Here is a 22,957-nt window from a genome sequence, read left to right as displayed (position 1 = left end):
GTATGCGTTTCCCCCAGTGAGCCTTCTCGCACGTACTCTGTGCAAGATCAAGGAGGACGAGGAGCAGGTCATTTTGGTCGCCCCATACTGGCCCACCAAGACCTGGTTCTCCGAACTGATACTCCTCGCGACAGCACCTCCTTGGCCAATTCCTCTGAGGAAGGACCTCCTTTCTCAGAGACGGGGCACCCTATGGCACCCTCGTCCCGATCTTTGGAGACTCCACGTGTGGCTCCTGGACGGGACGAGGCAGGTTTGAGTACCCTGCCACCAGCGGTGGCGGCAACCATCACTTCCGCTAGAGCATCGTCCACGAGACATGTCTATGCGTTGAAGTGGAACCTCTTCGTCAACTGGTGCTCTTCTCGCCGAGAAGACCCCAGGAGATGCTCGATCAGTGTCGTGCTTTCTTTCCTGCAAGACGGGTTGGAGCGAAGGCTGTCTCCCTCCACCCTGAAGGTGTATGTGGCCGCTATCGCCGCTTATCACGAAGCAGTTGAAGGTAAGTCTCTTGGAAAGCACGACCTGATCATCAGGTTCCTGAGAGGAGCGAGGAGATTGAATCCTCCTCGCCCTCCTCTCGTTCCCTCTTGGGACCTCTCAGTGGTCTTAAATGCCCTGCAGAGGGCTCCCTTTGAGCCTCTGCAATCAGCTGAGCTTAAGATCCTGTCGATGAAGACAGCGCTCCTGGTTGCGTTGGCCTCCATCAAGAGGGTAGGGGACCGACACGCATTCTCCGTTGACGAAGCGTGCCTGGAGTTCGGGCCCGGTCTCTCTCACGTGATCCTGAGACACCGGCCTGGATATGTGCCCAAGGTTCCCACCACTCCCTTCCGGGACCAGGTGGTGAACCTGCAAGCGCTGCCCCGGGAGGAGGCAGACCCAGCCTTGGCACTGCTCTGTCCAGTACCCGCACTCCGTGCTTACGTAGACAGGACGCAGTGTTTCAGGACCTCAGACCAGCTCTTTGTCTGTTATGGTTTTGAAGCTGAAGGGAAAGGCTCTCTCCAAACAAAGGTTGTCTCACTGGATAGTGGACGCCATTGCTTTGGCATACCAGCAGCAAGGTCGACCATGCCCCCTTGGTGTGTGGCGTCGGAGTGTGGCGTCCTCTTGGGCCTTAGCGCGTGGCGCCTCGCTGACAGACATCTGCAGAGCTGCAGGCTGGGCGACACCTAACACATTCGCCAGATTTTACAATCTCCGAGTGGAGCCAGTCTCCTCCCGTGTACTGTCTTTTTCAAGCTAACACGGGAACCGTTAGGTGTCTTCGCTTGCTCGCCACTCCACTCCGCGGACTGGATACGTGCGATATTTCCTCAGGTAGCCTTCCTCTCTGAAGCCCTGAGTTCCTCCAGCACTGTTGACGCTAGCGCCAGTGTCTATTGCCTGTGCGTCGGCTAGGTGCCTCCGTGTGCATGGTTCCTCCTCCGAGCAACCCCCACATGTGTATTTCCACCGTAAGCCTCTTTGAGCATGTGTCTTTCCCTCGGCAAGCCACCTTGCCACTCCTGGAGTTGAAAGTAGATGCCACCCCACGGGCTGGTCACTCCAGTGTTTCTCCATATGTAGCCCCCTCGGGCCATATGTGTATTCTTAAGTCCTCCCTACGGGTAGGCATGCTGCGGCATATCTCCCCTGAGATATGCTTCCCAGTGTACCTTGGTATTCCTGTGTTAAGTAGGACTCCTTCGTCCGTGCCTATATCACGACAGGGAGGTCAGACTTCGCAGGGCACTGGAAGACAGCTGTGAAGGTGGCGTGATTACATGGGGACCCCCATTCTCCGTCATCCGACGTAACTCGGAGTGACTACGAAAGGGAACGTCTCGGTTACGGATGTAACCCTCGTTCCCTGAGTTACGTTACGTCTCCCTGCCACTTCCGCTGTACCGCTGGGTAGACGCCTGAGTTCAGTCTCGGCTCCTCAGCGAAGACATGATCTGCTGTTGCAGGTGTCTCTCCTTAAATACTCACGCGGTGAGGCGGAGATACATTATGCAAATTCCGCAGACCCATGGCATTAAATGCCATTGGCTCGTTTTTTAATACTCGAAGAGGATTGGCTTTCTGGCGAAACCCCCATTCTCCGTCATCCGACGTAACGTCTCCGTTCCCTACTCAGTAAACGAGGGTTACATCCGTAACCGAGACGTTTCTTGTTATTATGATTGTGGATTCAAATAGATCATCCTTTTGAGAAAAATAAGCAAGCTAACATTCTGTGCAATCTATCTTTCTTTGTATATATAAATTTAATTCTACGTCTTTTAGTTTGTCAAGAGAATTAAAGCACCGTTTTGGAAGAGTGTGCATGTGCGTGTGTCCTTTACCTCGGAGTGAAGTAAGAGGGAAACTGCGCTGGAGTCAAACATCTGGAAAAGAAACAAAACAACGGAGAACAAAAATAACAAAGTAGTTCTTAGGTGTTATGTCTAATTTGCATATATACAGTGCAAGCCAGTACTGTTGCATAATACATTTTGTCTATTTTCCATGATCATAGGCTCAACTATAAGCTTTTGTTATTATACTAAACATCTCAACATGTTGTTCTGCATGCTCATGGTTTTGTCCATGGGGGTGAGAGATTGTAGCCATCTTTGTCTCATGTGACTCGTAAATAAGGACCATGATACTCCAGCACATGTAAAATAAACTCATATTATGGACGAGAAAAAAATCTTGATCTACATTTTTGCAGTCCCCTTTTAAAGGAAGTGAGCAGTAAGACTGCTAATCCTTTTTCAAAATACTGAGTTGCCTTTGACCCCCAGGCTCTGATACAAGACATAATTTGAGTAGAAGTTTCTATGTTCTTTTGTCAAGCTCTTCTTGAGATGAAAGGCTATATGACACTTTAATACTGTTTTTTTCTTCTTCTTCTAATTACTATAGAAATGTATGGTTGTGCACCTGTTGAGCAACCATAGATGTTTCCTAAACTTTTTGTGGTGTGCACAAAGAAAAGAATCAAAGAAACCTGATGCATAATGTCAGATCTGTGATAACCACATTAACAGGATTAGAGTCACTGTAGAATTAGTTGTTTGGTCAAGCATTATATACCAGAAGGCATTATTGCCGATCAAGTAGTAAATAGAAATAAAGAATCATTACACTATAGCTTCACCCTTCAGTGACTGCAAGCGTTTTATTATTACACATAATTTCAATTGCATAATTTGCTTCTGAAGTCTCCATTCATTTTAATAGCATGGATTAGAAAGAAGCAGAGTATTAAACTTTTTATTTTTTGTATGAATTAATCCATCAACAATTTCATTTAGTTTATTCCATGCTTACACAGGTGTTTGTAATGCGCTACAGGGGTGAACTCTTGGCATTCAAACAATCATAAATGAAGGGATGCCACTGGCAAATTACAAGTGTATCGGTGGAACATTTAGTGTCTCTCTCTGTGCCATCTGAGAACAACTAACATTGATTGTTGTCTGATTTATGTTTGATATCTGAGGTGTGAAATTAAAGTCATAAGTTCTTTGAACGTTCATCCTCAACAATACCTGCTGTGCTACATGTATGCTTGTGCTATAACAATTTAATTAAAAAAACGTTATTGCTCTATACATGACTTAAGTATTTTAATAGATTAGGGGGAGTAATGACAGTTCTCAGACTTGTTCCATCTTGTGAAAAGTGGGCAGTCATTTATTTAGGCCCAGTAAAGGACCGACACACACCTCTCACCCAAAAAGTACAATTAGTGACCCCAATGAAGTCACCAATGTTTCCCACTTATCCTAAAAGTGATTAGATGGCACAACGGTCATCATGACATTTGAAGTCGATTTAGTTACCAGACCATGAAATTTCTCGAGGACACTGCCAGTCTTCTGCGGCCTGGTCCCGGCAAAGCTCCAGCAGTGAGTTCACACAAGATGAGCTGGCAGCTATAAATCAAAGGCTTCTGTTGAATTCCAGGTGTGCACAGGTGCGCCCACAGTGGCCCGTAAAGCGCATGTTAGCTGGGGAAGACTCGGTTCAAAACCGTCACACTGCTAGACAGGCGTTGATGTTAAACGATGAATGGTTTGGCAGTGAAACAGCGCAGTTTATAGGAAAACATTGCGGGAATCTTAATTAGCCTTTCAATGATAGCCTTTTGGCATTAACAGTTGCTGGCAGACAGCATGATATTAAACTCAAGAACAGAAGTCAGAGTGAGGGCGAGGTGCATAGGCAATGTTCTGCCATCATGCCGAACACCTGGCTGGCGGTTTAAGTTAACTTACACTTTCTTGCAATGCACCCTTACAGGTGGCTAACACGCTCAACTGCATTACATAGAAGTGATGCTGGAAGGTAATATTTTGATCCCTGCACATCTGAAATTAAGCAGCCATGATAACATAATGGGGGGAGACACACATTGGCATGATGACAAGGAAACGCAACTCTGAGACGAGAACTTTCACAGAGAGTTTCTGTTAACTAAATGGCTTCATTGTGAAGGGAAAGTGAAGGCGTAATGAACGGAGACTACTAGATGAGGAATTTGTCTCCCCTTAATTGTTCTTCTAACACTTCTTGTCTCCTCCATCTACAAGTGTTAAGCTCTCCAACGTCATGCCATTCAGAATGTGGAAAAGAATCAGGAGCCTGAGCCAAAAGAGAGTAACATCCAAAAGGTTTTTCAAAACCACACAATATTGTGATTCAGCTCATGGTGACTGGGTGTCGATGTTACTTTAACCAAGGCTGTTTGGCCAGCTGCCCTTTCACACTGCTGCCTATTGATGAGTTTTCATCCGATTCTCAAAGGAGCGTTTTGTGGCGATTATTCAAGGGGTGATGCTAAGATCTTTTCTAACTTTTGGATCGAAATTCCTCTTGACATCATCCTTCACAATGGCAAAGCCTCTCTTTTTTGCCACCCCTTTCGCCTTTAGAGGGAACAAAATAAATAGCATCCAAAAGTTAGCTGGATTTTGCATAGTTAACATTTCGCTAATGGGCAGGCCTGCTTCTCAGGGAGACTGGACAGCATTTTTGGGGGCCACAATGGTGTTGTTGTGGTGACGGCGCTGGGAAGTGAATGAAGCAGATGTCAGAGTAATCCATCACCCCTCTCCCCCACCCCTTCTCTCTCTCTCTATCTGCCCATTGCTGAGACACCCTCCTCACTGCTACTCATCAATTAAAGCCCTACACCAGCCCTACCATTAACATGCAAGTACTTTCGTTAGCTTCCTCCCTGCCCTGCGGTCATCCATGTAGTAAAAACTGTCAACCATAACTTAACAGCAATGGACGTTTTGCCACTTGTTACCACTTTACTAATTTGAGGGACTGTCAAGCTAGTGATGACTCTGTTTTGGTACGACGTAAGGCTGAAGAATGGTATGGGCAATGTGATGATTCAAAATAGCAGATCATTTAGTTCAAGTCAGGTTTATAAAAACCGATTTAGCTATTTATGTTTACCCTATAAAATAAATAAAAAATATGCCTCGGAAATGTTGTGACCCTCTTGGGAAATAAAGTAAAATAACTGGTGCAAGCCAAGGAAACATTTATTAACACTGTTCAAAACATAATGCACAATTTATGATGACACAATCATGAAGTACAATCAATTTGGCAAAACATCTGTTGAAATCACTGATTTTGCAAAAAAAACTGCATCAATGCCATCCTGTTTTTAGACTCTTGACAAAGCGCCATGCTCAAATTCAGATGTTCTTTGGTAAAAACCCTTGGTTATGAATTTTTCTCAGTACCAGAGTTTTGTCCCAGGGTTATTTCACTAGTTTCCCTTACTGATCCCACATCCAGGACCTTTGTCATGAAAATGCAACTCGAATGTTTGAACACCAGTATGATCGTCTTGTAATATGCAATCATTTCATCATTACGAACGTACTTGGTTAACTACACCACTATGAGTGATACTTCATTGAGATGTAGTTTACATAAACTTATCAAGCTCAAGCTGGTACCATGACACAATCACATTGTTTCTAGCTTATCTCTCTAATTTCTGTCCATCTAAAAGGACATTGGTTGTGGGTTTTTCCTTTACACAAAAATAAATAAAATACTCATATAAAAATAATCTCTTACAAAATATATGTCAACACAGGGACAATCTGTCTGAACAACCACATTTGCTCACAACACACAAAATACTACTAGTATTAACTACCGTTGCAGAACAGAACAAAACTAGCAGCAAAAAGTGTTATATTACCTATAATATATAACATTAATAGAATTGGTTATCTGATCTCAACATTCCACATCAGTAGCAGGTGGGGCATCTGTATCGAGGCTGTTCCATTCCAAAGTGAATTAAGTACCGAATCTCTTTCTCTGCCAACAGAGCAAATATTAGCCAAAAGCGAGGGGAGCTTGTGGCCTCATTAGCATAAAGCTTTGTCAATCGAGGTCATAAAGTTTAAGTGTAAGTGGGTAGAATTTAGTTCCCATGTAAATACGCTCATTTTGCTTGGGCTATTCCAATTTGAAGCCATTTAGAGCACAAATGTTCTTGTGGACCAATGTTAAAAAAGAATGACACTACATTTATTCGCTTTGGAAGGAATGAGCCTTTAAACATGATGCACAATTCCAGTGTGTATTTGTACATATGAATATATGTGCAAGGGTTGACACCGAAGGAGTGGGGGAAATGGAAGCACAAAGACTCACAATGATACATTAAAGACAGTATAGTCTCGGCTTTCAGAGACTAGTAATTACACCTTGAGTGCAGCGCACTTGTTTTTGCATCATGCATTGTCGTCGTTTCATCCCTAAGCTAAACCACATGATGTACAGTGTATAAGTTGGTCAGTTTATTTCCATGCAAAACACAATATGAAAACAGGAGAAGAGCTAAATCTAAGCTAGTAAACAATGAGAAAAATCAGTAGTTTCCTTATTAAATAAATTAACATTAGCCATTTTCTCTAAATTAAAAGTTAAATATCATCGTTGTGTCCATGTATGTTGTAAGATTTGTAACGTCAATCCCTCAGGACAAAAAGCTCCTCAAAAATCCCTTCTGTACTATCTACGGAGCAGAACGCCCTCAATCACACCCCACATCTTTCTCATGTCCACAGATCAAGCCTTTGCCGGCTACTTCGCTCTGTTGCTCAGTACTGGAACAGAAAGGTGTCTACTGGTACCAACACCGAAGCCTTCAGCAGAGATGTGGAGCAAAGCTGCAAACATTGCATCCAATTACTCCGTCTAGACTCCACCAGACCCACGTTTTCCAGTGCAAATGGCTCTTTCCTCTCAATACCTGGAATCCACAGCAGTGGTCATCCTTGTTGCAACACTTGCACACCCTCTACCACATAAATCACAGGCGTGTATCAATACCCCAGCAATAAATATTTCACTTGCACGTGTACACTTCAGTCCGTTCACTGCAGGTGTTGCACTTGACGTAGCAACACCAGAGAAACTTGCAGTTGCACTGCCACACACGTGAGTACTGGTGTGTGTTATATCCTCGGCCACAGCACATGAGGTCGCAGCCATTGGCTTGCTGCGCAGTCTTGTTGCAGATCCTGCCCTGGGTTCCCATGCTACCCGTCACTGGATCTGCCTCACAATAGTTGGGCGACTTCTCAATGTACACCAAATCCGTGTCCATGGGCTTCCGGTACGAGTAAGGCTTTTTAACCTTCAGAAAGGTAGGTCTCTTGTTCCGACTGGCTCGGACCGGTTCCACATGCACAGCGTGGTTATACTTCTCCTTAAGGATGTAACCCAGCTGCCGGAACTTTGGGAGAGTGGTCCAGCAAGTCTTGGTGGTGCAGGATCCAGATACACCATGACATTTACACTCTAAACGCATGTTCTTTTCCAAGATCTAAGGTGGGAGGAAAAATAAACAAGTCAATACCTTTGGGATTACCTGGGCACCTAGGTTCCTTTTAGGAATCTTAGCCTAAGGTAATTATGAAAGTAGACTGTTTGATGACTCATTGTTGATTTAGTTAGTCTGACTGGTGACAAATTTGAAGTGTGCAATCATCCATTCCAAAAGATAGAATTACTGATGCTAAGCGGAGAATGTATGAGGAAGGAAAATATCTTATTTACGGAAAAATATGTGGTAGTTTTGGTCATAAACCATGGTTTAAACACTTTGCATATATCCACATCATCTACTATAAGGCATATTCCAGCAAACTGTATAGACTAACGATACAGTAGGGATTAGTGAAGTTACCCTCCGTGGCATACAGTTGGGTCTTTTAAAGCACATTTCTGGGAACAGGTTGAGACAAAGGTTTTTTTTTTAACATTCCGATTTGAAGAATGCAAGGATTGTTAAACTTGTAGTGCTAGACAACCTAATTCCTCTCGTTCTGTAGAGAAGGCCTGCAAAGCACAGCTTGTGTTCACAGGCTCTCTGACTACTTGTAGGAAGCCGTTTCATTTGTGTACACAACACACGCCACAAATTGTTGCAAGGGGCAAACTATCAGAGGTTGTCTGTAGGAGTCTCTTGTCTTGTATAAGCAATAGAGCGGAATCTGCACAGGATATGATATAAACACTGACTGAACGATGATCGCAGAGTTCCTACAACAATCAGGCTGTGTGTAGTGTACACAGATAAAGCTCAGGAGTCAGGTTCCAGGTGCCTGTGTGCTTCCCCTTGTTATACCCACACACGTCAAACCCCACAGGTAAAAACAAAACATTTTGAGCAGCAGTGTAACCGAGGGAGGCTGAGATCTTTTTCTGACCGGTAGTTATTTTTCATGTGAACAAATGCTAAACATTAATGTATTTCACATACCCTAGCAGTGCAAAAAAAAAAAAAAAAACGCATAGAAAAAGATAGGTTGGCTCAGAATAGATGAATGAATGGGCAAACGTAAGCAGAACTCAGTGAAGCAGAGTGCCTGTTTTGATATGAAAGATATCCAAGAGGTCTGATTGGCATCAGTGGATTGCCTGTTCGAGGCGGCATCATCTTTGGTGTGGTCTGTTAATGTGTATTTTCTCTCCCTCTCTTTCTCTTCCTTTCACTCTTTTTCACTTTTGCTGGGTGGGATAGGCTTTACCTTGCTTTTTAATTATTTTTCTCTCTCTCTCTCTCTCTCTCAGACTTTTTGGAGTCCTTTTGGCAATTGTCTGCAATCTTGGATGCATATCAGGCTTAGTGTGTTCATGCTGCTGATTTCTGATAAACAGTAAGTCTCCGGAAAAGTTTACAAAGGAGAGATCCATGCATTTTATGAGAGGCCACACCCCTTTCATTTTCACTGAGGCACTTTATAGCAATCCATTAACTGATCAAAATAATGGGTGTGGCAAGTTGATGCCACAACTCTCCTTTCATTGAGAACTGTTCAATGAAAAGTAGAAAACTTCATCTGAGATGTTAGCTCACAAGGAACTTGTGAATTGACAAGCACAGGACTGAATGTACTTGCAATAAAGAGAGAATTGGTGCATGTAAGGCAACAGACGGTAGAACATATTTTTATGATAAAAAACATTACAAAAGGTTACTGGTCAGGCTTAGGGGTTTAAAGCCCCATAAGAAGCTCTGTCCAGAGTGCTGAAACATCACACTCTCCAGATTAGCACTGAATGATGAAAAGCTTATGAAGGTCAGTCAAACTAACTGGGGATTCTAGGTATGCGTTTAGATGTTTTTTCTTCAATTACACACCAAAACTTTTTGACTTCAGTGATTGTAAAATCCAACAGTTTCTTGAATATCTTACCAGCTTAACCTTAGCCCACTATCTAGTGAATTACATCTCCTTAACGATTTCTGAATCCCTTAAAAGGCACAATTACAGTTTTGCCATAATCACAAATTGCTGGTCATGTGCGTGCCAAAACGGAAGTGGCATTGCTACTCCTTGCTATTACTAATCTACTACCCGCTCCAAATCAGAGAAAATTCAAGTAACACAGCCTAGTAGGATTACAAGAATGTAAAACATTCTAGTAATGTTTTTATGCACGTCTTATAGAGTGTGCCACATACCTTACGTCCCACTTCATTGTTATGGAGGTTCATGAGTGTCCTGGCGTTCTGCTTGATCTCCCGGGCGTCTACGAACACCTTTGAGAAGCTTAGACCGTAGCGAATATCAGCCGAGCATCCTCCCCACTTCCAGCCTTCCTCCTGGTTGTAGAAGCCCTGCTTCTCCTTGTCACAGCCACAGCCGCTCAGCGTACCCTGTGTGCAGGCCGCCGTGATGGCATGGGCGACCCCGGCAGCGATGATGGCGTAGGTGAAGGCTGCCTCCTTACTGCCTAGAACCAAAAGAACATTCTATGTCAGTATTTCTGACAACAAGATCCAGTTATAGGCAGTTTTAAACCCCCCTACATACCTGACATATCTTGACACTCAAAGCAATAATAAAATGCGTTAGTCGAGTCAAGTGTAGTTCATTTATCATGCACACTTCACACTGATTAACAGTATGGCCTCGGGAAGATGACTGAGAAAAGTGTGGTAGGCCTATAAAAAAAATTATCTAGAACCCACCATAGGCTAAACAAACACGGATCACATACCTGTGATTACTCAACACACAAATAATTGTCCTTCAGTTGTCATAGAGAGGAAACAGAAAGACAAATAACTGTTTGCACACAGATGAGCAAAGGAAGGAACGGTCAATCTCTTTAATAAGCACAAAGGACAAGGGTTTATTTCAGAGACAATAGAATGGTAGAGATAGAGGGTATGTGTTTAGACTCTAGTCTGGCCACTGTCCCAGCTTCCGTCAGAACGAGGGATCCACCCTGTGGAGATGAACTCCTCAGGCATGCAGTGCCTCCCTGGCCAGAGCACTGCTATAATTGATTGCCACTGTTAAACAGGGCACTTCCAGGTTAACGGTGTATTTCATTTATAAGGACAAAGATAGGTCTGAAAATCCAGCAAACAGTTATTTCAGGGACTCATTTTGTAAGGTGACATCAAGCAACAAGGAACTTTTAGGTGAACTATTAACCAAATTCCAATTTTACAAATGGACACTTTCACTATTCCCTTTTCTTATTTTTCTTCTTATATTTTCGTTGTCACTGTTTTAATGCTGCCAGCAAAGCACTGGAAAACAACTGAAAGCTATGAAAGTTGCTTAGGATAAAAGTTCAAATAAGAGTCCTAACTACATGGGATTTTTTTTTTTTAAAGATGCATTAACTGTTGCTCAGTTATGTTAACATTCCCGGAAATGTAAATATCCTTTTCTGGATTAATGAGTCATCATATATTGACTGTCCTAAGAATCATTTACACACCTGGAACCAACGAAACACTTAAAACGTTAACCTCTTTAGGCCTCATAAAGAGTGATGTCATGAGTTATTGCAATTAATATATTTGCTATCTTTTAATCATTTCATGGCAAGAAGTGAAAAAAATATATATATGTCAGACTGTTAACAGACCGGCTCAGCAATTCAGGAATTTTCACCTTCAAGCAATCAAGAAACTTCAGTGGTTTCCTGAAACTCGCTAGCATTGGTATGTGTTGACCTGCTGATGATAAACATCTTGGAACTCTGCCCATGCAATTTAACAAAGGCCAGTTTGGGGCATCAATTATGTTGAGATTTTTATGAGTTGTTTGGGCTTGTCGCCAGGGGAGAAGGGATGTATCCTGAGGAGAGGAAAGGAAAATGAAGACTGTATTGACGCGAAATCTTACAATTCTCATCAAAACTAAAGTAGAATGCTCCTTGTCTTTGTATATCACTCCAGCTATGTTTACTCAAATCAAGATATTCTGAACACAAACACAGCAGATAAGACACCCATAAAACATGTGTGTTATGACATGAGTGTCATTCATTTTCGAGAGAAATCTGAAGCAGTGGCATTGCATGATTCTGTGCGAGACGTCTCTTGCCAAAACTGTAAATGCAAGAGGTTAATTTATAAACCTCATACAATGTACTTGTCTGGACTTGAGGCATTAATGCTGTTGGAGGAAAACTATTTTTGAGCATACCAGAGGGTGGTTAAGTCAGAGAAGATTTAGGAGGTTTGCGCTCAAGCAACAAAGTAACACAAGCAAAAAGATGATACGCCTTTCTCATATCTGTCCAACTGCTGATTTCCAGCAAGCTATATTTCAATCGCAACTTCATTCATATATACGATAAAAAGGTGAACGGGTCCACGGGTACTGGAAAGGCAAAATGTGCACCTAAAAGAGGAATCTATGGCCGTGTGTGCCAAATGTGGACCTTGGTACCAGGCCCTGAAAATTATTGCACATTACTCAACAACTTTTTTTTTGTTTTTTTTGAGTACGCAAGCCCCTCCCCCACAGGATTAACTACTACTTCTCATCTCCTACCTTCTACTACTATAAGCATGACTAGTCATACACCCACTGAAACCAATCATGTTTGAACGGTTGTCCACTATATTTAATCCTCCCGTATACTGACCATATACAAAAAGAGTCTGGGTAAATAAAGCAGTTGGGCTGTTTCAGAAATGGAGACCACGGTTTGTCACTCTAGGTCAGCGTCAGCTCTGCAGCGCTTAGATGAGAGGGCACACAACACAAGACCTAAAGCAGCTGTCCAAGCAGACAGCATTAAATAATATAATCAGCACCCACAACAAATCCAGGCTGCCATTCAAGTGTGTGCAGCTCCGAATGAGATGGAAAGAGACGAAACCCAGTGCTTTTTCTTTTTTTTAGAGGCGCTTGTCTTTGATGCAAAGGGATAAAATACAGCTTCACCTTCAGCGATAGATACAAGTCTCTACAGATCTTAGCTTTTCCCCTGGGCCTCAACCACACCATCGCAACACTGACTGGATCCTAAGAGCGCACAGCAAAAAGGAAAGAGGAGAAATTTCATTAAATATTATCTAGGAGTTTATTTCCGATCTTCCACAGAAAAAAACACGCAATAATGCAAACTCCTCTATGCTAGCAGGAAAAGAGGGTCTGAAACTAAAGCGAAGTCCTTCATGTCACCATTCATCAAAGTGTCGTAGGCTCAATAGCACTGAAGGACCCCTTAACAGGCCAAAGTTTGCCTTAGGAAAATGGATAACATTACACCGAGTGAAAAACTCGCTTAATTACTTTTGCTTTGTCTCTCTAAGGTGACATATTGTTAAATTTCTTCACAATACTGTACTTTCTTTTGGTCCTACCATTCAACCACTGTAACTTATACCCGTGGTAAAGTGAAAACCCTGACTGCCAAATCATTCAAATCTACAGATAAGACAGGACGACTAGAAAAAGAATTCTTTTGAGAGGGTGGACTGTTGAGAGGGCTATAAATCCAGCCACGTTGGCACTTGCTCCATGAATGCAGCTGAAACCTACCTGACATCCAATGACAAATCATTTCAAATGAGATGTCAAAGCGAGGGAAGCAGGACACAACATAATGTCATTCCAGGACCCAAGTCTTTCCAAAATTTGTCCAGTCTCTATATAATATTTGTAATAAAGAAGTAATAAAGTAAGAGTATTCTAGCAGGTGGCCTGTGATTTCACTATTAAAAATTACAAAAACTGTCAATCTTTCAGCCAAACTAAAATCTAAAGGTTTCTTCATCCACACTTTTAGCCTAAAACAGCTTTGTTTGGGCTTTTGACTTGGTGATTTGGTCAAACAACATTATTTGAGCTTTTCTCTCTTTTTTTGTTGTTGCCTGTAATAGGAGGCCGCTAGTTTCAAAATATAAACACTTCATTTCTGAATACTGTAACAATATAAATGTAATAATTTGGTAACATACCCACTTTCAACTCTTTTCCAAAGACAGTTCTTTCCCCGAGGGCCGAGCAGTTCCACCTTCCATTTTTGAATTGAAACTGACACTCATTGATTCCCATTTGCGCTCCTTCTCCAATGACAATGATAGCGTCAGGCCGGCTTTGACAGATAGTCCTTTGACGAGGGGCCAAACCAGGAATTTTGTTACAGATAATACTTGCTCCCAACGCAACCACGGAGGAAAAGCCCCTGTAAATTTAGAAATAAGGGTTTATATGTATACAGAAAATTTTAAATACTTACATTTTTTTCTGGAATCATGGGCCATGACTAAAGGATAATTCACAGTATACATGGATGGTAATAAAACTGAGCACTAAAGCACTTTGGGAGACCATTGAACTATGATATGGATGTTATTATTTGAGTATCATTACATTATTCATTACATATTTAAATATTGTTCTACAGGGAAAATAAAAAAGATAATTTCATGGGACAATGACGTATGTTCGAGATGATAAAAAGTAGAAATCGTTTTCAAATGTAGTGCCAAGTTCTTAGAAATGTCATCATTTTACTCCTGTTGTTTTTATACATTTTCTACAAAAATCGAGTAGTATATCAGTAAACACTTTTTTTTTTTTTTTTTTTCATAAATATGAAGTTTGTATAGGGTTAACTCCATTGGACATGAACAAAACGTCATTTCATAAAGTAAAGAAAAAAATATTATGATCTTGACACAATGAGGATGTTATAAAGGGGTCCTCTGTGTTCACTTTTTTTTTTCTCATGGCAACAACAGTCAACGTTTGGTTAGGCCACACACTGACTTGACAAAAGTTTTTCCAAATATTAATATGTAAAGTATAGGTGGTTTCCACTTTAAAAGCCCCTCAAAAAAAAAAAACGTTCATCATACTTTTTTTGAAACAATTGCATTTATTTTTTAAGTAACTGAATAAATCCAGACAATAAACGTCATTGAGATATTTCAGATACATACAAAAAAAGTTCCACTGTTCTTGTTTCTTTGACTATATATATATATATATATATATATATATATATATATATATATATATATTCACACAACTTTATCAAATGCAAGCGTCATAATGGCAGTAAACCGACAATGTTAGCAATAATTAAATTCTCATCAAATTTAGGCATGTATAACTAAAATTGGATTTTTGCAAAAATGCTGCAATACGAAATACTTTACATATTAAAAAAGATAAACAAATTCCATTTTACCCTACTTACCCAATCTTCAAATATATAATCCCCAAACAGAGGAACATGTGAAAAATCCAGCGGCGTGTTTTTCTGCTCATGTTCAGCGTGTACTTTGTTAATAGACTGTGAAATGATAGTAGTCTCCTAACCGGTGAACAAGAGGTTTTATCACAAGCGAAGCAAGTCCTTAGAGGGATGCAAAACTCCAAGAGAACTTGACGTGAACACCTGAGCTGATATCCTTCGGGACGCGTGGAGATGAACGTTATTCTGCATATGTACGACTTCTGAATCACTTTTACGCGTTTCGATTAACTAACAGACAACTACCCGATCTTACAGCACCCTTTCCAGCAGATCCTTTATCTGTTAAATCTATCAGGGTGTGTTCTGAAGGAAATTCAACTTTCCGATATTCCTTTTATAAGTCTTTGTGCTCCTGAAGCCGAGTAGCAGGTTGACTTCAAAACACACCGCAATCACGCGCGTTCAACCAAACAACACAAGTAAGCATTGAAGTAGGCTACGGTACGTATGGAGGTAAAAAAAAATCTGATTTGAGATACGACAAGCCAGTAATAAGCTATAGATATGTCACTTGGATTTATAGATATCGCTCGCGCTATAATACCATAATGACCAATCTGATTAAGAAAGGAATATTATATGCGCTTCTTGGCGAAGATCATATCGCAGTAACTCCAGCTTCTTAAACTGAGCTTTTATCTATTTTCCTGCACCCGTTTGCTCCTCCCATGAGAAAAGAAAACTTGTTCGACTTTAGATTTCCCCCTCACCCACCTCAAGCCCTTAATTGCGAGGTGAGAGATGTGTTCATCTATAGGCTACTTCACCAAAAAAAGAGGGGAAAAAAATTACCACGCGTACCAAAAACTGTACGGTGCAATAACTTTGTTCTTTAATGAAAGGTTAACACATTCCAATTCAATTAATAGGCTAACAATAGGAGCGAAGTTCGAAGGAATTTAGATTAAATGAATGTTCATAACTGAACATTTGTGTAAGCAGTGACTTTAACCATTAAAGCTCATACCTTTCCACATTCAACAAATCCAGTTATTACCATCCCAATCTCTTTAAAATAAAGTACAAATCAATAAATTAGAAAAAAATAATAAGACTGTAAGACTGAACTTTTTAAAGTGTCTTTATCAAATTTTCGGCCCTGTTAACATGATTTTTGATAGGAAACAAAAACAACTGATTTGATATTGAAAACTGGATATTTGTAGATATCCGGCCTTAAATGTTCTTCCTAGTGGCTAAATGAACTGTCGACCCTGTTACGCAAGGCTCTATCCCAACATATATAAACAAGTTTAGCTTGAGAAGGCCTAGTGCAATTAAATATATCAAGAGTTTGACTGACAAATAAAAAAGACACGTTTTGTGGAATGACCCGGAAAACACAAATCAAAGTGATTGATTATTTCTGTCTATCTTATTGCCGTTTAACATAAATAAAATGCATATTCCTTGTAAATTACTAGATTCAAATCTATGGAGCGTTGATGTTTGGGCAACAAACTTTTAAAATCCAAGTCGCGCGCACGCACGCACGCGCACACACAAAAACACCAGACCTATTATTAAGCAGTTCATTATTTCACATAAATAATCTGCCACTGGAACATTTTCCAAAGATTCCCCATGAAGAGATATCAAAAGCAAGTCTAGCTCAAACGACGATTAAAATATCGCTAGTTGCTAAGCAACCATTCATCCCAGAATTATCCACAATGCAATTACCTACAGATCCTTCAAACATTCATAGTTTGGTGAATTTACTGTACACCAAATGAATATAAACCTATAGTGGCATAATAACAGGCAACAGAATAGAAATCCAGCACATGCTGGATTACAAATTAAAGACACCCTGTTAACAGAGGGCTGATCATTCGGGACATACAGCATCTCTCATCCTGTAGATTCAGCCATGTGTTCAATATTTATAGACCATACAAGAGCGCCATCTCCAGGACGAATGTATGATGCTGCTGCGGCGACAAGAACAACCTCTTATTATATATCATACACTTTTTCTATTAATCAAGGATTGCATCTTCCCCTCTTAACCTGGAAATAGTCTGTTTGTAGTCATTCATTACATAAATATCATTCAGTTTGAATCAATGACAAACACTGGTACATTTGCAAATACTTTTATTGCATTAGAGACGTGGAAAATGTTTTGATTAAAAAAAACACTACATCAGATTTTCTAACATAATTAGATGCGTTTCTGCCCCTCAGGGAAGGCAATACATTGTATAGTTATCTTCTACACAGGATAAAATCACTACCCTACAACTATACAATCTACTACCTCACACTGCGAAAGCATCAAAACTATTACCATTACACACAAATTATATTTCAAACAATAATAAAACAAAACATACCGTGACAATGCTATCATTGATATTAAACATCAGAAAATGTTGGATGAAACTCCGTAGGTAGCTCCGTTTTCACTTTGAGAAAGACAGTAGGCTGTATAGTTATCTCCCAGTGTGGGTGTGACCCTAAAACTATACAACCTACTACCTCATCCCACGGTGAACATGTCCTCTTCACCTTCTTTCCACCTGGAAGTGAAGTAATGCAACTGGATAGTAGCAGAAGTAACTAAACTGATGTCTTCCCCGAGTCCTTTTTGCCCGCCATGTTAGGATTTCCAAACACAGTCATTCTGTGGACGGGAAAAAGGTTAGTGAATTAAGGTTCATCAATCTGCTGACAAAATAAACCGACTGTTCAAAACTCGAAATAGTCGCTGTTCTCATCGCACAACATTTAAAGTTACTGTGAAAGAAAGTACGGATTATGAAAAAAAGACCCCAACCGGGCATCTGTAGGACTACAAAATGCTCCCTCGAACTGCAGCCGACACCACGGGTAATGCAGCAAAATGGAGGGGCTGGCAAAGTCACTGGCACCCTCTCGGCACCGGGAAGCCATGTTGACATTGTGTGTGACTTGGCTACGTACTAGCATCTCAGTCAAGATTAAATGCCGCCACATTCGGACTTGGGCCCAGTTTTGCTCTGGGATAGATGATGTCAGTAACAGCAGGCAAGCAAGAGGGAAGCAAAGCACTCAAAGCCTTGTCTTGTTTTCAGCCATCTTGTTGGTAGCTTCTTGTAGGTGCGCATCATTCTAAATGCTATTTCGTGTTTCTGAACTATCTTAAGTCTGTTTCTACAAAAAGCATCGATCATTTTTCATAAAGCATGTGTTATAAACTATGATAAGCATGCACATGTGAACAGTAACTGAAATATATAATAAATATTACTGTCACAACAATAATGAACTGTTCCTTTCTGTTGTTTTTGCAAAAACTGCCAATGTTTTCATTCTGATTTGTTACCCAATTGGGTGATTTGTTCACAAACTAGACATAATATATTGCATTGTATTTTTTTTTTTTGTCGCATGCGGTCAGTGAGGACCACTTGATAGAAAGTTAGAATATTGATATTTATTGTTAATATAATATTGTGTATATTGCACCATGGAGCTGCAGATTCAGCTGTGGTACAGTACATCTCCTGTATGCACACAAAACACTGATAGAATGACAACTTGACATTAAGCAGTTGGTTATTGCAAATGCTCTGTCAAAGCAGAAGACAGTGGTAAAAGAACTATTCAGAGGATCTGGCTGTGAATCCATTAAATTTGCCCACTTGGCATTTGACAACACACACCTAAATTACATTCGGGCAGTTCTGCATGCTGCATATTCAAGGGACAGTTCACCCAAAAACGAAAATTCTGTCATTATTTATTCACCCATATGCCGTTCCAAACATGTAGCCTAAGACTTTCGTTCATCTTCAAAGCACACATGAAGACATTTCAAGGAAATCTGAGAGATTTCGGTCCCTTCATTGACAGCTACGCATCTACCACCTTGACATAAAGTTCATAAAGAGATCATAAAACTAATCCATATGAATAGAATGGTTTAGTCCAAATTTTCTGAAGAGACACAATCTCGTTATATGTTGAACAGCTGAATTTAGGCTTTTATTCACATATAACACTGATCAGCGAACATAAACAGAAGCTCAGCCGAAACAGCTTGAGGTGTGAGGACAAACCTCATTGGTTCACTAGCAAGCATGCTTGAGCTTCCATTTACCATTACTGATGTTTGCGTTGATGAATATGTGAATAAAAGCCTAAATTAAATATGAAGGGATCTCATCTTAGTTTTACGATCTCTTTAATGACATTTTTGAAGCGGCAAAGTGGTAGTTGTGTGGACTGTCAATGGAGGGACAGAAATCTCTTAGATTTCAATAAAATATCTTTAATTGTGTTTTGAGTATGAACTAAAGTCTTACGGGTTTGAAACGACATGAAGTGGGTGAGTAATTGATGCAAATTTTCTTTTTGGGGTGAATAAACCACCCTTTAACCCCACTCAGCAAAAAAAAAAAAAAGAATACTAACGTTAAATACTTTAAGTTACTTAGGCCTATATATAAATTGTCAAATTGACTCACGTCTTGCAACGTCTGTTTGTAACTGACACAATCTAACTTAATTGTGCTGAACAAGTCCAGATATCTTTAACTGTATCTTTAACTAAAGATATCTGGTAAAACATGCTCCACATTCCGCATGTATTAAGATTAAAGACTCTGCTGCTCTTTTGAAGACAGTCACATATCAATTATTTTTAATTAGAATGGTGGAGGTGGACTCTATAGTCTCTTAGTTTGTCCTCTCAAACTCTTTGTAGGTTGCTCAAATTTCCCTCGCTTGATTCATAAAAAAATGGCGGTCTCCAGTGGCTAGCCTGCTAATACAACGTTATCCACCAAATATATCAACCCTCAGTACAAGTAGAAACTCCACGGCATTTTTGACATACACGACACTATACAATTCTTCAGAGCACCGTATGTAAAAAGATATCAGCTCTATTCAAATAGCGTGCTAGGATAAATGTCCCTCACACACTAGCCAGCAAGCTAGTTTACACATCGCTCTTAAATAATGAAGTAAGCAATGGAAACTTCTTGTAAAGTTTATCGGACGTAAGAAAAAAACAGATACTACAGATACAAATACGCGATAAAACCGTAACGGTTTCCTTGGTAACAAGAGAGGACTATTTTTACACACAAACGCGCTGTCATACCTTCAGTGTGTCCTCAGTGGAAGCTGAAGGCTAGTCGGCTAATAGCGATGAACACCCGCGGTCAGCGTCTGTGCTGAAACTCCAGGACCCGGATGATGAACGCGTAGAGGACTGACGAGCCGGTGACCTCCCTGTGAGGGAGTTGCTGATTTTTATTTTATTTATTTTTTTAAACATTTGTCAAATGTTAAGACATACAGTGTTTTACCTAGACAACATGCATTTTTTTATATTTACATAAAATTGAAAACGTTTATTTATCGCACTCAATGCACGTTTGCTTCTGCATTTAGCCTCATAGCTACTGCAGCTTCCGGTGCATCGCAGTGTATGAAAATTGTGAGAAAATTAAGCAAAAAATTCACATCAGAACAGAGCAATACTGACACGATCCACCTTCATGTTAAATGTATTTAAATCTTCCGAACCCCATTACAAACATGTTATGGTTTAATATAATATAAATGTAATGTTTACCATAGTTAGAAATATATAGGCCTATGTAATATATCATATTATTTATAATATAAGATAATTAGTTGGTATCGACAATTATTATAAATATGACAGAAAGCTTGCAACTACCATGTAAGAATAGAATAGAATAGAATAGAATAGAATAGAATAGAATAGAATAGACGAAACAGTTAGGCTGTTGGCGTGCATTTCCATTGTCTAAAAAATCCATACATTTTTTAAAGTGAAGTTGTTGTTTTTACCAACCACCAGGTGGGGCTGTTGATCTGCTTATACAGTCTTGATTGAAGCTGGAAGCTTCTCATGATGAAAGTAAATCACTATTAATACTCATCAGCTGGATTAAAAACACTCACCGTTGATTTAATCAATGAGTAACACACTGAATTGCAGTGTAGTCATTCAATTTAATAGTCATTCAATTTTTTAAATAAAATAGTTAACTAAACTATAGGCCTATGTTTATAATAAAGAGCCTTTTTTAAGCAAACATCGTTGAAAGCTGAGCAAAGATCCGGGAGAACAAGAGTGTGCCACAGTCTGCCATATACAACCATTCAAACAAATATTGATACACTTAAAAAAAAACAAAAAAAAACAAGACAGTTGGGTCATTTCGTGTCAACTCATCCAGAGGTCCCCAGCTAAAAAATATGATTTTTTTTTTTTTTAGTAAAAGGAATACATAACTGATGAAGAAAGCCCAAATATGAATGTCGTGGATGTATATGTACTGAGTAATCCACTGTTTTGTAGAGGTGGGTCAAAATTACATTTTCACCTGAGATTTGGAGCTAAATTACAGAGGGGTAAAAATGACTTTAGAAAGATGGCAGCATCATTATTCTATATTTACACTTAGATTGATAGGTCTATTAGTGAAATCTGTTGACTTTAGCAATATTTGTTCCATTATAGCCAATGTAATCAGTTCAAAAATGGTATAAATACAAATAAAAGCACTTTTTGTTTTTTTGCCCGAAGTTTGCATGTCTCTAACTCAATAAGTATTGAATTAATATGCTTTTAGATTCTGGTAGGTATAACACACTTTTCTTTTGGTATCTTAATTTTTAAGGCCCAATATGGTTATTTTCCAGAGATATAGGGATCTTAATGTGGCTCCATGAGTAAATTGGTCAATTGTACACATTTTCAGTTGTCAAAAACTAAATGTGGATCACTTTGTATACAGCTGATGCTTTTTTCTTTTAAAGAGGGATATCTTAAGAGCAAATAATGTTGAAACTAGAAGTATCATGTTTTTTTTCTATCAACACAATTGCACAGAACATTCTTAGTTCCATAAATATTGTTTTTCCAAAGTTTGCGTGCCTGCAACTCACAAAGGATTAAAGATATCTTGAATATCCTTCTAGATTCTCATTCTTAATAAACGTTTATGATTAAATCCCATAGAAATGGGTATCTCAATGTGGCTCCATGTTCAAATTGTTGAATTTGAATCTTTCTAAAGTCATTTTTTCCCTCCCTCTACTAAATAGTGGATTACTCAGTAAGTATATTGACATGTTATATTTTGGCTTTCATCCCACTTTGTCTTTCTTTAAAAAAAAAAAAAAATTTGAGTTTGGAAGATTTGACACGGAATGACCCAATGTGATATTATATATATTTAAAAGGTCTAAGCGAGTCAAGAAAGTTTCACAACTTATAAGACCAAGACTATTCAGCCACGTTTAGGTATAATCGGAATAATGAACAAGTTGTAGCATAGTATCAGATGTGTAGAAGCAATGACGTAGACAAATTATATCTATTCTATCTGTAAGAGGATATTCTGAACATATTTTTAGAGGCTTTTTGTCTGGTTTACACCTAGCACTGTCTTGACCTATGAAACATAAAGTGCTAAGAACACATGCTGTTGTTTTAATATTCACACCCGAGATGCTACGTACATCATCTCTGAAGACAAGGTTTCCAAATATCTTTATTTCCTGTAAACTGATAAAGAACTAAATAAACCTGAGATGAACTTCTTCAGTCACAGCAGCGCTCTGAATAAAAGTGTTCTCAGCACAAACCCAAATTCAGATTCATCTTCATATTTGGCATACCTTTCAATTAGAATATAAAACACCATTTATCACACTCTGGTGGATTTATGGATGGAAAATTACTTTCTGACCTAGCAGAACACGAGGCAGGAAAAAAAGGGCACACTTTTACGCAACTGGAGTTTGTTTGATGCACTTCTGGCAGTAATTACAGCTGCAGGGCAGCTCCAGAACAGCCTGAATGAAAAGATCCAGACACACAAGACAAGACAGAGTCTTATAAAAAGCATTCTGTGTTTCAAACATG

The 22,957-nt window shown here is 39.8% G+C and overlaps 1 protein-coding gene across 1 annotated transcript; it reads right to left on the bottom strand.

Annotated features, from left to right (window-relative positions):
• Nucleotides 1–5,519: 5,519 nt before the first annotated feature.
• On the bottom strand, nt 5,520–15,425 carry wnt7aa (wingless-type MMTV integration site family, member 7Aa). The gene is made up of 4 exons (XM_056251403.1): nt 14,998–15,425; nt 13,751–13,977; nt 9,998–10,269; nt 5,520–7,852 (listed from the first exon to the last, which is right to left on the bottom strand). Exons 1-4 carry the CDS (start codon nt 15,066–15,068, stop codon nt 7,373–7,375), a joined length of 1,050 nt encoding a protein of 349 aa, XP_056107378.1. The 5' UTR covers nt 15,069–15,425; the 3' UTR covers nt 5,520–7,372.
• Between the last annotated feature and the right edge of the window lie 7,532 nt (nt 15,426–22,957).

Source organism: Rhinichthys klamathensis, unplaced genomic scaffold (genome assembly GCF_029890125.1).
Source record: "Rhinichthys klamathensis goyatoka isolate OS25496 unplaced genomic scaffold, OSU_Roscu_1.1 h1tg000082l_1, whole genome shotgun sequence".
Lineage (NCBI taxonomy): Eukaryota > Metazoa > Chordata > Actinopteri > Cypriniformes > Leuciscidae > Rhinichthys > Rhinichthys klamathensis.
Note: the sequence above shows the minus strand (reverse complement) of the source record. Positions and strands in the feature narration are given on the sequence as shown.